Genomic DNA, 17526 nt, shown 5'->3' with positions numbered 1-17526 from the left:
TAGGTGGGTATCTGTAATTTATGCCAAAAGAATAACAATTCACTCGTCATGGTATATGCCCAAATCCCAATTGCCCATCCACGAAGATTACAGTCGTCTTTCCAAGTGGCCAAATTAGTTCCCTCTTTTACCAACACGTCAACCCATAACACTAGTAAAAATGCAAGTGTTTGAGGGCATTTGCACAAGTAGGACCTGCCAACCCCAAAGGACGACAGACCAAACTGCAGAGTGCAGAGATAGAGGCCCATATTGGTTTTATATTATTTAATTAGTAAATAATTAACATTAATTATCATTTTTTGAATACTAATAATTGTTTTTTCGGCGCTGGTTGCTCGAAAATGCAGATTTAAATGTAAAAAAAAAAACAAGAAAAAAAACGAAGGAAAAGAAAAACGAATGTTGAGGTGGGATTGTTGTTCTTGTTGCTTCTGGTTTTAATGGGGATGGAATCCAGAGGCGACGAGGTTCAATCCATGCTCCTTTACGAGAAAACCTGCGAAAGGTTCTTCCATCTTGAGATCGGACCTTTCCTTTGATCTGTAAGTCTGTCGAGGTTCTTTTTTTTATTATTATTTTGAATTTGTGTTTTTTTTTTTGGCATTTTGGACCAATGCGTGTCTATGTCCTTCAAAATTTGGGGTTTGAGAACTAGGGCTTATGCCGGAGTACAGGTTTCGGGAGTTCTAGGGTTTTTGTTGAAGATGCAGATCTTTGCATCTGGTGGTTTGATTCGTGAGCTTTGCTGTGGAAAATTGTTTAGGGTTTCTTAAATGGGCTGTGGGTTTTCGAGTTGGGATTTGGAGCTGGTTACTGGTTTACAGGGTTTTGCTAGGTGTTTTGTCTCCATGTAGAGATTACATAATTCCGAATTGTTCGTTTCGCTGTATTGAGCACCAAGAGATTGAATTTGAGAGCTTTTCATTTCTCAGTGACTTGAAATGGAAATGTGGATGAGTGAGTGGGTGTTGTTCTGTTTGAATGGTTTTTAAATGAAACACACAGGACCCTTTTCTATTTCGCTTTGCTTTTTGTTTGTAGTTATGTTATTGTTTTGCGCCATTGTGTCGATCTTTTCAGGTGTCCTAAGCTCTTCTTTCTAGTGCCTGCCTGTGGATTGGCAGTGGTTTGAATAATGGCAGACTCTGTCGATGTCATTTTGGATTTCTTGCGAAGCAATAAGTTTACGAGGGCCGAGGCTGCTTTGCGTGGGGAGCTCAGTAGTCGCTTGAATTTGAATGGATCCCTTCAGAATCTCATCTTGGAAGAGAAGGATGCAGGAAATGCATTGGAAGAAGAGAAGAAGGACAAGCCAGATGCGAAACACCAAGGAACAGGTGCCAGGAACAGTGGTGAACTTTCTAAGGAACTTATTGTAAAGGAGATTGAATGCGGAACTGCCAGAAATGGGTCTGGGACTAATTGGAGAACTACTGCTTCTCTGGAGGAGAGGAATGGGCCTAGTGAATCTGCTGGGACAAGTGACAGGGGCTTCTCTTTTGCTCAAGCTTCTGGGGAAACTCCAACAAATATGTACTCATGGAAAATTAATCTGGACAATGGTCAAGCCAACCCATTTGAGAAGGATGGTATTATTACTAGTAACTTTTCGGAGCTTCAAATATCTGAACATTTGAAGTATCGCTCTCAGGTTTCTGACAAGGGGAACTTGATTATTGGGACAGTGAAATATGGAGAAAGCTATGGAACAGAGTTAGGTTTGTCAGGAGAACAAAGGACATCATGGCTTGGAAGTACAAGTAAAGCCAATGCTGACCTCAAGTATGAAAGGAATCAGATGAATGATGGCAAAGCACTTGATAAGCAACCTAGGCCTATTTGTATGTTCTTCAAAGATAACTTGGAGGAGAAACTAATGTCAAAAAAAGAGGAACCACTACAATGTTCTGTTGATCCACTGAAAGAATGCTCTATCAAGAATGTTTTTCCATTCTCCAAGGGAGATGCATTGACTAGTTATGATAATGTTCTTTGTTCTGGTGATAATAAAAAGGAAGGAAAGAGGAAAATAGAGTCCAATGATGTCAGGGCAGCATTGAAGGAACAGGTAGATGAGGTTGGAAGATCTATATTTTTTGGTAAATCCCAAGGAAGTGCAGAGCAAAATGATATCTGTAGCTTAGATTTGTCATTTGTTATGGAGAACCATAATGAAGGGTTACCAAGGTTGCCACCTGTTAAACTCAAGTCAGAGGACAAGTCAGTGAATATTCAGTGGGAGGAAAAGTTTGATCACCATGGACCTGGAGAAAATCTTACCAATGCAGATAATACTTTCTTGATAGGATCATTTCTGGATGTTCCAGTTGGACAAGAAATCAACTCTTCAGGTTCGTTCTTGAATGTTGTCATGTCATAGTCTTTAGTCATTTAGTAGTTCATGTATTTATTGCCTCAAATGTGCTAATCTAGAAGTAACCTGAATTAGAATATATCATATTGTTGTACATAAGTGGTTTTGGTAATGTCATTTCCTTGATTCCTTCTTATTTGCTCCTCCTTATCTATTATTAATATTGTTTTTCTTGTTCTTGTTCTTCTTGCTTGTCATGTCTTCAGTGTTTGTTGATCTGTGCATTTTTAAACTTCATCATCATAGAAAAATCTTGAACCTTTTCATGTTAGTGTTGATATACATTTTCTCATACATCTCCTTTCCTTATCATAACCTATTTTGAAACCTATCAAGTATCAAGGCATAAATTTTGACTAGTGGTATAATTGTCTATTCCTTGTATTTTAGTAAATAAAAAAAGTCAACTGGCTTCTTAATGTCGTGCTAGGTTGGCTGCACCTTTTTAAAAATCCAAAGCTGATCCTTGCATATGTGGTCATCCTGGTCAATTATTGCTTCATCACCATATTCATGAGGGTAGGTTTTTGGTGCCTGGGGTGAACATCTTGTCCAAATGTCTTCCAAGATCAGTCATCACTGTGGCTGATTCTTTTGTTAGATACTTAGATAAGGCAAGGTTTAAAGTGCCAGTTTTGATGGATTTTTTTGATAATTAACATAAACTTTTATTAATAAAAAAGGGAGAAAGTACAAAATAAAAGAGGGAGGGGTAAAACCTCTTTAACCCTCCCTTAGACTAAACTTCATATTACAACATTGCCCAAAAAAGACCGACTCTTCCCACCCCTTGTTTGGCAAGTGAGTACGCAAAAGAATTAGCACTCCTCTTAATCCACTGAAACTTAATTTCCATGTCCTGGGTTATCTGTTTAAATGTCTTTTTCTCATTTAAGAACTTCCAAAACCCGACCTCTTCCTTCTGCAACCAACTAATAACCAGCCTTGAATCACCTTCCACCATCAATTTTCTGATACTCAGCTGCTGTGTTCTCTTTACCCCTTCCAAAACCGCCAAGATTTCATCTCCCAGGGAATCCCCACTTCCAATAGGACCAGAATACAAAGCAATAAATAATTCACCCTTCCTCATCCCTGAATACTCCTCCTGTACCTGAAGGGCCTGGGTTTCCTTCACTACTACCATCAAAATTCAATTTGGTAAATCCCAGAGCCAGAGGGGACCAAACTGGAATACTGGATTAGGAATAGTTTTAATAGGAGCCGAATATGCCACTTCTTGCCAATGCTTATAATATCTCCTGCTCAAAAATCTTCAAATAGCTTCATAGTCTTAACCCAATGAGCCTCCCTAACAGTTATTGTTTCAGTAATGACATCCTTATTTCTTTCTTTTTCATACTCCCAAACTGTCCAACAGATAGCTGCTCTTACACATCTCCAGAGTATTTTACCTCTCCTCTTTGACCCTCTAATTGAAGTAGAATTAAACAAGCTCTGCACATTTGGAGGGGAGGTTCACACGCAACCAAATAGAGAGAGAAGCATACTCCAGATCTCTGAAACAAAAGGGTAGGATATCAATAAGTGATAGCATCTCTCACTGTAATCCTTAGAGGGTGTATTCTTTGACCCCTCTAAAGTTGATGGTAGAATTTGGACCCTTTCCTCTCCTAGAACTTCTACTTGTGCATCTTTCTTTGACACTTTAGTCTCTCTTCCTACTCCTTCTCATACCCTTCTTGTTAGAGAAATTTGGAGTAGACCTATGCAGTGATTTAAAAGATGTGCCTAGGTGCACAAGTGAAGTGTATTTTAAGGGTTGTGCCTTGCCTAGGCCCCAAGTGCAGCACTTTCAAAAGGTGTGCGCCTGGTGCACCTTGCACATCAGCCCAGACATGTGCCTTAGTAAAAATGGCTTACAGAAGAAGAAGAAGGACATCAAAACAAAGAAAAGGAAAATGTGTGAAGTTGAGAGACTGAAAAGAGATGTGGAAGGTGATAAGAGCTTCGGGTGAAAGGAGATAGAAGAAAAGGGGGGAAGTAGTGGTGAGGAGTAGTAGGGAGATAAGGAAAAGGTGACTATGAAGATACTTAGCTGGAAAGTGAGGGGTATAGGAAGTGTGAGGAAGAGAGCTACGATCAAAGAGGTAATTAAGAAGCATGGCCCAAACATTGTTTTAATACAGGAATCCAAGAGAATGGAGTTTAATGATAGATGAGCAAGGAGTGTTTGGAAAGCTAGGGGGATTATCTGGGTGGCTACTCCCTCTTGGGGTGCCTCAGGGGGGATAGTGACAATGTGGAAGAGGGATGTAGTTTTAGGCATGGAGGAATTGATTGGAAAGTACTCAGTATCATTGAAGTTCCAGCAACAGGAGGATGGTTTTGTGTGGGTGCTCACAAATGTTTATGGACCAAATGACTATAGAAAGAGAAAGGAATTGTGGGAGGAGCTGGCTGATATCAGAGGGCTTTGGGATGGGCCCCGGTGTGTCGGTGGGGACTTTAATGTCATAAGATTTAAGGAAGAAACCAATAATACCAATCAAAGGGTGACAACTAGTATGAGGAAGTTTAACCGGTTTGTGGATGCATTTGAACTTAAAGAGATTCCCTGAGCCCATAAGACATTCACCTGGTCAAATCTCCAAGCAAATCCCATCTTCTCCAAGCTGGATAGGTTCCTATTCTCTCTGGATTGGGAGGAACATTGGGGGAACTTAGATTCTAGTGCTCTTCCTAGATTGACCTCTAACCACTGGCCTATTGTGATCTGTAAGGAGTAGAGGAGGAGTGGAGGACCTTCCCCATTTAGGTTTGAAAATATGTGGTTACTCCATTCGGGGTTCACTAAAAGAGTAAGGGAGTGGTGGAGTGAATGTAACCCAATGGTGGAATGGGAAGGAATGAGATTCCATAAAAAATTACAATTTCTGGAAGCAAAGATCAAGGAATGGAATCAATTGGAGTTTGGAAGGATTGAAGATAGAAAGAGAACTTTGATGGACCAAATTGTGAGCTTAGATGTGAAAGAAGAGGGGAGAGTTTGGGGAGGCAGACTAGGAGCAAAGAAGAAGTTTGAGAGGACAGTTAGAGGACTACTTACATAAGGAGGAAGTAAGCTGGAGGCAAAAATCTAGATGTAAGTGGCTGCAAGAGGGGGATAGGAATACCAAGTTTTTTCATTCTCTGGCTAATGGAAGGAGAAGGAGGAATTTTATCTCCAAACTGGAGGTGGATGGAGTTGAGTTGACACAACAAGATGAGATTGCAGGGGCCTTTGTTGGACATTTTAAATCTATCTTAAGGAGGCCTGTGAGTAGGGGGGTGTGGTTGGAAGGCTTGGACTGGCCAGATGTGGGGGTTGATAATAGGAGAAGATTGGAAAGAAGGTTTGAATTGGAAGAAATTAAGGAGGCTGTTTTCTCAACGGATAGAACAAAAGCTCTAGGTTCAGATGGTTTCACAATGGCCTTTTATCAAGATTGCTGGGATACTTTGAAAGATGATATGTTGTTGGTGTTTGAGGAATTTCATAGGTGAAGTGTGGTTAACCCGGGTGTGAATTCTACCTTTTTAGCTGTGGTTAAGAAAAAGAAAGATGCATCCCACCCAAAGGACTTTAGGCTAATCAGCTTGGTAAATAGTTTGTATAAGATCCTGGCTAAGGTGCTGTCTATGAGATTGAAGGGAGTATTGCCGGATATCATTTCACCAAATCAAGGAGCCTTTGTGAGTGGAAGACAAATTACCGGTCAGATCCTAATTGCTAATGAGAGTGTTGAGCATTTCAGAAAGGATGGGAAGAGGGGAGTGGTTTGTAAGTTGGATCTAAAAAAGGCTTATGACTTGGTAGAGTGGGACTTTTTGAGGAGAGTCATGTCCAAATTTGGATTTGGGGATAGATGGTGCAAGTGGATTATGGGGTGTGTTCGGAATTGTCATTATTTTGTACTAGTGAACGGGGCAGTGGTTGATTTCTTTCCAGCTATTAGGGGTATAAGACAAGGGGACCCCCTATCTCCTTTCTTGTTCACATTGATTCACGTTGATTGTTGATGTTTTGGGGAGACTGATTCACATAGATGACTCTAGGGGTCTCATTAGAGGATGGAGAGTTGGAAGGGAGGAAAGTCAGGAAAGCCCCCTCACCCACCTACAATTTGCAAATGATACAATCTTATTCTGTGAAGGAGGAAACCTGGGATATATTTGGAACATGAAATTGGTGGTTCTACTTTTCGAATGAATGTCAAATTTGAAGGTGAACTTTGAGAAAAGTTGTGTAGTGGGTGTGAATTTGGAGGAGCAAGAAACTAGGGAGAGTGTAGAAGTGCCAGGGTGTGTGGTCTCAGGATGGCCATTGAATTACTTGGGATTGCCTTTGGGTGACAATCCAAAGAGGGAGAGCTTTGGGAATTTGGTGGTGGAAAGATTTGAGAAAAGACTTGTAGCTTGGAAAAAGAATTATCTTTCTCTTGGAGGTAGGACAACATTGATTAAGGCTACTCTAGCAAATTTGCCCATAAATGATGACAAATTTTCTTTGGGAGCCGGAAGAGGAGAAGAGGGACCATAGGGTAAGCTGGAAGGTGGTGACTAGGAGTAAAAACTAATGGTGGGTTAGGGCTTGGGAATACTAGAGAAAGGAATTTGGTACTCTTGGGGAAATGGTTGTGGAGATTCCCACTAGAGAAGGATAAATTATGGGCCAAAGCATACATGGGCTGGAGATGAACGGATGGGATGCTGGAATTCTAGCTAGGACCACAAGTGCCTCGCCTTAGAAAGCCGTTCATGACTTATTACCAGTTTTCTCCCTTCTTATCAGGTATGGTTTGAACTCGGGCAATTCTATAAAATTCTGGGAACAAACATGGGTGGGAAATGCATCTCTTAAGGACCAGTTTCCTTCTTTGTATGCTCTTTTTGATTTTAAAAATGAGCCAGTTTCCTCTTTTTTGACCCCATCCTCTTCCATTTCTGGGTTTGGTTGGAATTTGGGTTTGAGAAGGGCTGTGAGAGACTCAAACCTAGACAGTATCTCATGTCTCCTCTCTATTCTTGATAATGTTTTCTTGAACCCTTTAAGGATGACTCTAGAATCTGGACCCCCACCCCTACTGGTTCTTTCTCCTATGTCTCTTTCTTTAAAGTACTAAGCCAGCCCACCATTCCTGTAAACCCCCCCTTCCCTATTAATGAGGTTTGGTGCAGGCCAATTCCTCCTAAGGTTGGTAGTTTTTGTTGGGAAGCCTTTTTGGAAAGAATCAACACTGGTGATTTGCTCCAAAAGAAGAGACCCAATATTTGTTTGTCCCCTCATTGGTGTGTTCTTTGTAAAGCTGATGGGGAGACTGGTTTTCATCTTTTGGTGTCTTGCCATTTTGCCAAGTCTATTTGGGAGTGGGCTTGCTCTCTTTTTGGTTGTACTTGGATTCCTCCTTCGAACTTGCAAGGCTATTTTGATCCTTCTTTTTTTAGGTGGTGTATGAAAAGGGGAAGGACTATGTTGAGAGGACTGAGGGCAGCAGTATGTTGGTCTTTGTTGGAAGAAAGAAATTCCAAAATTTTCTTTGATGTAGAGAGAGGTGCTGAAGAGTTGAGGGTGCTGATCCACATAAGGGTTATTTAGTGGATGAAGTTCCTAGCGCTTTTCACAGAATATACAGTGGATGATATGCTGAGGAAGTGGGGTGAGATTGCTAGTTGTACCCAGACTAAAGCTGGGTTGAGTGTGTCTTGGACTCCCCCACCTGCGGGCTTCATAAAACTAAACTTTGATGGAAGTAGCGTAGGGAACCCCGAACAATCAGGGATTGGGGGTGTCTTCAGGGATGAGAATGGGGTTGTTTCTGCCATGTTCTCAGACCCAATTGGAGTGGGTGACTCTCTCCAAGCTGAGATCCACGCAATTATGGAAGGTGTCCAGGAAGCTAGGGAGATGAATATCAGAAAACTTATAATTGAAGGAGACTCGGAGGTGGTGGTTGGGTGGCTGAACAAAGAAGAGAGTGATTTATAGAGTTATAGTAATTTGAAGAGGAAATTCAAATGGCTGGTTCGAGAGATGGAAGTTAAAACCAATTGGGTAAAAAGATCAGCTAATTCTTTTGCTGATGGGCTAGCTAAACAAGGGCTGGACAGGGATGTCATGTTTTGGGCACAAATGTAACTTATTTTTCATTCTTATGTTCTCTCTTCTCTCTTGTTTTTTCTATTGGGGCTCATAATGTAGTTGGAAGATAAGAAAGTTTGTCTTCCTCTTTGTAATTATTGTGATAATTAATGAATTGTGTTATTGATTATTTTTTTTTTGCACATTTTTGCTCTTTTTTAAGCCTAGTGGCTGGCTGGGGGCTCTTTGCTAATGTTATTCACTCATCCCCTTAATACAAGATATTTTTTAAAAGATAAAGAATAAGAATTTAAGATCCTAACATGATTTGTTTGGGCTTGTCTCAAGGGGCTTGGTACAAAGGCGGCTCATAGAATCAGGAATGCAAGATTTTTAACATCACATTTGCTATTTGAAGTAATGTGAAATAAAATAAAGAGATTGAAAGTTTCACATGCTTGAAGTAATGCAATTGGGAAAAAAAAGGCCCTCACTTTTTTTTTTTGTTTTAATACTTTTATACTTCAAGATGTTTAACATCACATTTGCTATTTGAAGTAATGTGAAATAAAATAAAGAGATTGAAAGTTTCACATGCTTGAATATGTTTGAAGTAATGCAATTGGGAAAAAAAAGGCCCTCACTTTTTTTTTTGTTTTAATACTTTTATACTTTACCTTTTCTAAAAAAATGTCATGTTTGCATTTTTACATTTTCACTTTGAATGTCTTTTATAGTCATGTTTATGTATTTTAATTTGGGATAATAGAATTTTCAAAACATTTATTTTAAAACTTAAGTTTATATCTTTAATTAATATTATGCTTAATATTTCTTTTTTTTTTTATTTTTTTTGCTTTTTTTGAATTCTTGCACCTTGCTTAAAAAAGGTATGTGCCTTGCCTTGCACCTTGCACCTTGGGCGTAAAATGCCCCTTGTGCTTTTAAAAAGTTGGACATATTCATAACATTTATTTTAAATCTTAAGTTTATATTTTTAATTAATATTATGGTTAATATTTCTTTTTTTTCTTTTTTCTTTTTGCATTTTTTGAATTCTTGCACCTTGCTTAAAAAAAGGCATGTGCCTTGCCTTGCACTCTGCACCTAGGGCGTAAAATGCCCCTAGTGCTTTTAAAAAGATGGACATATGCCACCCGAGGTGAGGGCCTTTGGTTTTTCCACCTAAGAATTAAAACTTGTGAGAATCTCCAAAGGTAAAGATCACAGTGGTGTTTATCTTCTCAAGTTTGTCTTTTGTGTCTTGCAAATGGGGAAGCCATGTACCACCTACTAATCTCTTGCCCTCTTATTACTGAAATTTGGGAATAGCTGTTTGCTTTGTTTGGTTTTAGGTGGACACTTCCAATGAATGTATCTGGCTTTTTTCTATCCAACTTTTTATATATTTGGAAGAAAAGAGCAAAAGTCCTTGGAGAAATACTAGAGCAGCCATCCTTTGGACGGACAGTATGGGATGAAAGAAATGGAAGATTATTCAACGACAATGCTCGATCAAAAGGTGACATTATTGATATAATCTCAGTAAGGGTACATTGGGCGGCAAACACGTTTACAGAAAGACCTTCCAACCTCAGCCCAATGGTAGTACCTGCCAGCAGAGAATGTGATGAAGATTAACTTTGATGGGTGCAACAAAAGTAATCCAAGACATGCTGGCATAGGAGGAACATTTAGAAATCCATATGGGGATATTCTGGCCATATTTTCAGGACCCATAGGCCAGGGTAACTCAATATTAGCAAGAGTAAGCAGTGTTGCTTGGACACAGACATGAGTAAGAATTGGACTCATGTCCAAGAGTCTGACTCTGCAAGATGAGAAGACATGGACTTGTGGACATTTCTATTTTTTGATTTCTAACGTTATTTACCTAGAAAGATGTTACCCTTGTTTCTAAGTGAAGTTTGATACCTCCAATGGATTCATCTTGTAGATTAGCAGTTATTTATGTCAAATAGGTTAGGGAATAAAAAGAAAATGTTATCTAGAAGTACTGATAAAAAATGTTATGTAGAAGTGGCCTCAAGAATATGGTGAGTGTTGGACACAGATGTGTGTATCTGATGTGACATGTCATCCATTTAGGCGAGTCCATGCAACACTGGGTTATAGTGGTCATGCAAGGGCTTAGAGTGGCTAAATTTTGCAATTTTAGTATCTGATAATAGAAGGAGATTCTAGCGATTATTGTGATCTTTAAAGATAAGAGTCCATCACTTCTGTAATCACTTTTTTTTTTAATTTTTTTTTTTTAATTTTTTTAGCTTAACTATGGTTACTTGCAGAGATTTGTAGTTTTCCTCAAAAAATGTCATGCTTTCATTTCACAATCTAGTGCTATTTGCCTTTCAATTATCAACAAAAAAAATGTAGTGCTATTTTCGGTTTTTTTCTTCTAACCTTGCATTTGATATCTTATCTTGGAAGTGATGATAACAGGCGGAAAGAGGGCTTTGGGAAGTAGTTGGCTATCTGTAAGTCAGGGCATTGCCGAGGATGCTTCTGATTTGGTTTCGGGTTTTGCAACGGTGGGTGATGGATTGAGTGAATCTGTTGACTATCCAAATGAATATTGGGACTCTGATGAATATGATGATGATGATGATGTTGGATACATGAGGCAACCAATTGAAGATGAGACTTGGTTTCTTGCTCATGAAATTGATTACCCAAGTGACAATGAAAAAGGAACAGGGCATGGGAGCATTCAAGACCAGCGGGAAAGAGGTCCAACAAAAGTTGAAGATGATGACCAATCTTTTGCTGAGGATGACTCTTATTTCTCTGGTGAGCAGTATTTTCAGTCAAAAAATATTGACCAAGTTCCTATTTCCAATGATCCTATAGGGCTTTCAATGGCTGAAATGTATGGGAGGAATGATGAAAATGATATAATTGCCCAATGTGATGGGCAATTGATGGATGAAGAAGAATTAAGTTTGATGCGCTCAGAACCTGTATGGCAGGGTTTTGTCACTCGGACAAATGAACTTGTTATGTTGGGTAATGGGAGAGTTTTGAATGAGTGTGAAAGAACTCGACCGGATGATCTCTGCATGGATGATGACCAGCATGGTTCTGTTAGATCAATTGGTGTGGGGATCAACAGTGATGCTGCTGATATTGGCAGTGAAGTACGGGAAAGTTTAATTGGAGGAAGCAGTGAAGGGGACTTGGAATACTTCCGTGATCAAGATGTTGGTATTGGTGTGTCCAGTTATTCTCAACATGACACAGATAAGAGAAAGGCAAGTAAGCAGGATTCTGATAAATATGTTATGGGGAATGAAAAAGGAGCTTCTCGAATTGTGCAAAATTATTCTGATGGTGGATTTTCTTTCCCACTCCCTTTGAGAGATGGGGGCTCAAACTCTGGCAAATCTTTATGGTCTACCAAGTGTAATGCTGTAACTGGTGATGAAGCTGATGATTGCGGGAATGGTCTGATGGAAAGTGATGAGATGCTTGCTTCATGGAGGCGGAAGGGCAATGCTTCTTCATCTGACAAGAGTTCACAGGATAGAAATAATGATAATGCCATTATATCAGCAAACTCTACTTCTTCAACACTCTCAAACTATGGTTATGCTGAAGGGATGCATGTTAAGGAAGGGGAGGATGACAAAATTAGTGATGCAGGAGAAGAAGATCCAGGGACAACACTGGAGGATGAAGAAGCAGCAGCTGTGCAGGAGCAAGTAAGGCAGATAAAAGCTCAGGAGGAGGAGTTTGAGACCTTTAATCTCAAGATCGTGCATAGAAAAAACAGGCATGTTTTACTTCTATTTCTGGTTCCTTTTCTTTTTTTTTTTTTTTGAACCAGGGGGGGGTGGGTAGGGTGTAGGCAGCAGAGGGGGATGATATTTATTAATTGGTTTACCATAAAAAAAATGTTGACTGGTGTAGAGTATACAATTGTTAGTGATTGTTTCCATGTGCATGGCCTCTTCTAGCAATCTCCTGCCTACACTAGAGGATTTCCAGCGTTACTTCTTGGTAACTTATGGTTCCTTTTTCTTTTTATGAATGGGGGTAGGGTGTAGGAAGCAAAGGGAAATGATGTTTATTAACTGGTTTACTATCAAAAGGAGAAAAAAATTGTCAACTGGTGTAAACTGTAGAGTACAAAATTGTTAATGATTTGTTTCTCTATCTGCATGGCCTCTTCTAGCAATATCCTGCCTACACTAAGGATGTCCAGTGTTACTTCTGGTTCATGTCCAAGTGATGGGCTTGTGATATTCCTCTCTGTTCTTTTGCTTTATCCTTGTTTCATGTTACCTGAATTTGTTCCATTTTATTCGGCAGAACGGGCTTTGAGGAGGATAAGAATTTTCATGTTGTTCTAAATTCAGTGATTGCTGGGCGTTATCATGTTACTGAGTATCTTGGATCAGCTGCATTTAGCAAAGCTATTCAAGCACATGATTTGCATACGGGCATGGATGTCTGTGTTAAAATTATAAAGAACAACAAAGATTTTTTTGATCAGAGCCTTGATGAAATAAAGCTTCTCAAATACGTCAACAAGCATGATCCTGCTGACAAATACCATATTCTGCGCTTGTATGATTACTTCTATTATCGAGTAAGTGAGTTTTTCCAGTATCTATTTTACCCTAATTTTTAAGTGTTTGAACTACATATTTTTTTTTGATGGGAAATGGTAGCTTTCATTAAATTAATGGAAATTTAGTACAGCTGTCACCTTCAAAGGCAAGGTGACCCCTCAAAATAAACATTTACAAACACACCCAGAAAAGATTTTCCCTACTAACTCCTTTCTTTGCTAAGTTATTGGCCATTGCATTGGCTGACCTCCTAGTCCATTTAAAATGTGCTCCATGCTCCCTTGTTAGTTACAATATTTCCCTTATAGGCTTTCTAAGGGACCAAGTGCTCAAACTGTTTGTTTGCATTCAATCTACTGCCATTTTTGAATCTCCTTCCACTTCTAACTGTTGAAAACCCAGTTGTTTAGCCAATCTAAGCCCCTGTAGCAGTGCCAAAACTTCTGCTCTAAGTGAGTCCCCCAAACCCCTATTGGGCCAGAGAACATGGCTAGGACTCTTCCTTTCCCATCTCTAAAACCACCCCTGATTCCAGAGGGGCCAGGATTTCCTACAGGGCTGCCGTCAAAGTTCAACTTCACACTGGAAAGCCATTCATGATAGTGTGTAGGAGTAAGTCTTGTGGTGGTGTGGGGCTTGGGAGTATCAGGAGAAGGAATATGACTCTGTTGAGGAAGTGGTTGTGGAGGTTCCCTATGGAGAAGGAGAAGCTATGGGCTAAAATAGTGGCAAGTATACATGGGCTGGAGGACAATGGATGGGACGTTGGAATCAGAGCTAGGACCACAAGCAACTCTCCTTAGAAAGCCATTCATGACCTGCTACTAGTTTTCTCCCCTAATATCAGGTATGACTTGAATTCCGGTAATTCCATAAAATTTTGGGAACAAACCTGGGTGGGGAGTGCCCCTTTAAAGGATCAATTTCCTTATTTGTATGCTCTATCTGATTTGAAAAATGAGCTGATCTCGTCTTTCATCACCCCGTCCTCTTCCACTTCTGGGATTGGGTGGAACTTGGGTTTAAGAAGGGATTTGAGGGACTCAGACCTTGACAGTATTTCGAGCCTTATTGCACTTCTTGATAATGTTGTCTTAGACCCCACTAGGGAGGACTCTAGAATTTGGACACCTACCCCCAATGGCATCTTCTCTTGTGCTTCGTTCTTCAAAGTCTTAAGTTAGTCCACCAGTCCTACCTTCCCCCCTTTCCCTGTTGGTGAGGTTTGGTGCAGAGCAATACCTCCTAGGGTTGGTAGTTTTTGTTGGGAAGCCTATCTGGAAAGAATTAACACTAGTGATCTACTCCAAAAGAAGAGACCCAATACTTGTTTGTCACCTCAATGGTGTGTTCTATGTAAAGCGGATGGGGAGACTGGTTTTCACCTACTGGTGTCTTGCCACTTTGCGAGGTCAATTTGGGATTGGGCTTCCTCCTTATTTGGACGCAGTTGGATTCCCCCATCAGACTTGCAGGGCCTTTTCTCCCCCACCTTTTTCAGGTGGCAAATAAAAAGGGGAAGGATAATGTGGAGAGGACTAAGGGCTGCAGTATGTTGGACATTGTGGGAGGAAAGAAACTCTAGGATATTCTCAGAAATCCAAAGAGGAGCAACAGATCTGAAGGCTATCATACATATTAGGGCGGTACAGTGGCTGAAATATTTGAAACTATTCACAGATTACACTGTGGATGACATGTTGAGGAAGTGGGGTGAAATTGCAAATTGCACAGAGACCAAGTCAGTAATGAAAGTGGTTTGGACTACTCCCCCACCTAGAGGATTCTTGAAATTAAACTTTGATGGATGCGGTAGGGGAAATCCGGGGCAATCGGGGATTGGAGGTGTTTTTAGGGACGAAAATGGGGTCATCTCTGCCATGTTCTCAGGCTCAATTGGAGTGGGTGACTCCCTTAGAGCTGAGATCCTTGCAGTTATGGAAGGAGTCCGAAAAGCTAAGGAGTTGAACATCAAGAAACTCATAATTGAAGGGGATTCAGAGGTGGTGATAGGATGGCTGACTAAAGATCAAAAGGGTTTATGGAAGTATAACAATGCGAGGAGGAAATTCATGTGGTTGGTGCGGGAGATGGAAGTTAAGACATGTTGGGTTAAAAGATCGGCTAATTCCCTAGCTGATGGTTTAGCTAAACAAGGGGCAGAAAAGGATTCACTGTTTTGGGCTAAGCTGTAACTTTAGTGTATTCTGTATTCCTCTTGAAGAGTTAAAGAAGAGAAGGAAGAGCTTGCTACTGTGCTCTAACCTCTAAACAAGTCATCTACAGAGAAGTCCTTGAACAAATCCAATGATTTCCGCCAATGTATAGTCATGATGGTGATCCTTTCTACGAGTTTGTGTGCTGTTTTTTCTTGCCCTTGGAATATTCTATTATTTCTCTTTTCCCACACTGCCTAAATAATTGCTGCCATTGTTGTTCTCCATATCACCTTTTCTCTTTTCTTTGGTTGTCGGAAGAAGCCCACCTGCTCCTAAAGAGAGAGGAGAACCAATCCTTAATAAGATTAGTAGATGATTTAGTTTCTCTTCTACCCTGCTAGTCTCTTTGTGAATCTTTCTAAAATTGGGTACTAGAAACTTTTTGACTTTGGGTTTCCTCCCAGTAGTAAACCTAAGTATTTTAAAGGCCACTCACTTACCCCATAGCTTGAGGTACTAGAAACTTTTGTTCCAATTTACTCTCAAGTTAGAGACCCTTTTGAAACCTTCTACCATCACTTTCAGGTTAACCAACTCTTTTGGCTCTCCCTCACTAAAGTGTATTAAATCATTTGCAAATTGTAAATGAGACAATGAGTGACAATAACAGGTAAACTTTACCAAAAACAGCAAAATGGAAACATTACAAAATTGTTATAATCAAGATAGTACATGAATCTGTTTCTACAAGTACTTGAATATATATAACTGCTTCTTCTAACATGTCTACTGTATTAGTTTGCTGCAAGAAACAATTGCAAATTTCTGATATTTAAATTACAAAGCATTTCTAATTAACTATCAATATATTTACTGGCTTAGGTAGCATTGTTTGACAGAGTTTTAAATCTGAGTAGATCAAGTTCAATAACCCATCCTTTGAAAAATATGCGTCTCTTTTAGTAATGAACTATGGCTTACTTTGTCCTTGTTTGGCTCCAATTCTTGAAGCTTCCATATGCAATCACTGTTTCAGTCCTTTTGCACCTAATTTAGGGAAACAAATCAAAGAACACGTAAGTATTGATAAACAGAGCACCAGATTGCAACATTATACAACCTTACCTTCTCAGCAATGCTATGAGGATGGGTTGCACAGCCATGCTCAACCTAAACCCTGCAAGGAGCAGAATCTGTAAAATGACTCTCCATCTTCATATCAGAGAAAAAAGTGAAAAACTTGGAGCCCCTATGCTCTGTTCTCATTTTTAGAATAAAAGACCCAAAAACCAGTATTTTAAAGTGAGAGGCACAAGAAAAGCACAAAGGCCTTCTATTGCTTGAGGCACAAGGTGCAAGGCGAGGTGTTTATTAGGACAAAAAAATGAGGTGCAATTTTTTTATAATAGACACATTAATACCTAGAAAATATGAATTTTCAAAGAAATAAAATGTTTCAAAAAGCTTATTGGCTCAAATAAAAATGTGTAAGGAAACTAAGGATGGCATATAAAACATTTAAAGTGAAGGATGACACTCATAAAAAAGGGGATGACATATAAAACATTTAAAGTGAAGGTGAAAGTGAAAGCCAACAAACGTGGATTTTACTAAAGTGCTTCAAGCATTTAACAGTTCAAGTCTGTGAAACTCTGAATGTATTATATCTTCTAGTTGCAACACTTCAATTAGTGTGATGCTAGACATTGTACATTTCTAATCCTAGGAGGATTGGACCTTTATGTTGATTTCTCTTCAAGGCCCTTTGAGGGAAGTCCAAAGAAGCCCATCCAGGTTTTCAAGGGTAGTGTTATTGGCCCAAATGTTTTGCCCAAATAATATAAGAGGTCGGTTTTATGATTTTGGTTGTAGTTCATTCTATTTAGGGTTAGAGATTAGAGATCAGTCAAGGCCCTTTGGTTTTTTCTTTTTTTAAAAGTTAATAGAGCATTGCCAGTGCACAACACCAATAAAAAGGTAATTTGAAACTTTATTATCTAATTGTCAAAAACATAAGAATGAATAAAAAAGTGATGCTTTATTAACTTTTTAAACTTTTAAACACATAAGCAGCTCAATAAAAGTGACTCAACCAAAGCTTCAGCCTTCAGCCCTGAGGCCCTCCCAAACAAGCCCTTAATCCCTATTTTTTACATGCTTGGAAGTATTAGGCATCATTTGGATAAGCTTTGGCTTTTGAACTTTCAAAGTCCGCAGTTGAAAGTCTGTTTTTGGCTTTTATTTGGGACTTTTGGCTATAGAACCTGCTTGGTAAAATTTTCTTCTGAAGTATGCTTTTTGAGGTAAAAGCAA

The 17526-nt window shown here is 39.5% G+C and overlaps 1 protein-coding gene across 3 annotated transcripts in view; it reads left to right on the top strand.

Moving 5' to 3' along the window:
* The first annotated feature begins 371 nt into the window (after positions 1–371).
* LOC104588662 (uncharacterized) overlaps positions 372–17526 on the top strand; it is a 32616-nt gene continuing 15461 nt past the window's right edge. For 2 of the 3 annotated variants that reach the window (XM_010246716.3, XM_019196821.2), the window contains exons 1-4: positions 372–545; positions 1084–2354; positions 10911–12252; positions 12792–13071. In XM_010246716.3, coding sequence (XP_010245018.1) covers positions 1139–2354; positions 10911–12252; positions 12792–13071 — 2838 coding nt within the window. In that variant the 5' untranslated portion in view covers positions 372–545; positions 1084–1138. The remainder of the gene's footprint in view (positions 546–1083; positions 2355–10910; positions 12253–12791; positions 13072–17526) is intronic. The other variant, XM_010246793.3, reaches the window with a different exon arrangement.

The sequence above is a fragment of the Nelumbo nucifera genome, chromosome 3 (genome assembly GCF_055504915.1).
Source record: "Nelumbo nucifera cultivar China Antique chromosome 3, China Antique-T2T, whole genome shotgun sequence".
Classification (NCBI taxonomy): domain Eukaryota; kingdom Viridiplantae; phylum Streptophyta; class Magnoliopsida; order Proteales; family Nelumbonaceae; genus Nelumbo; species Nelumbo nucifera.
Note: the sequence above shows the minus strand (reverse complement) of the source record. Positions and strands in the feature narration are given on the sequence as shown.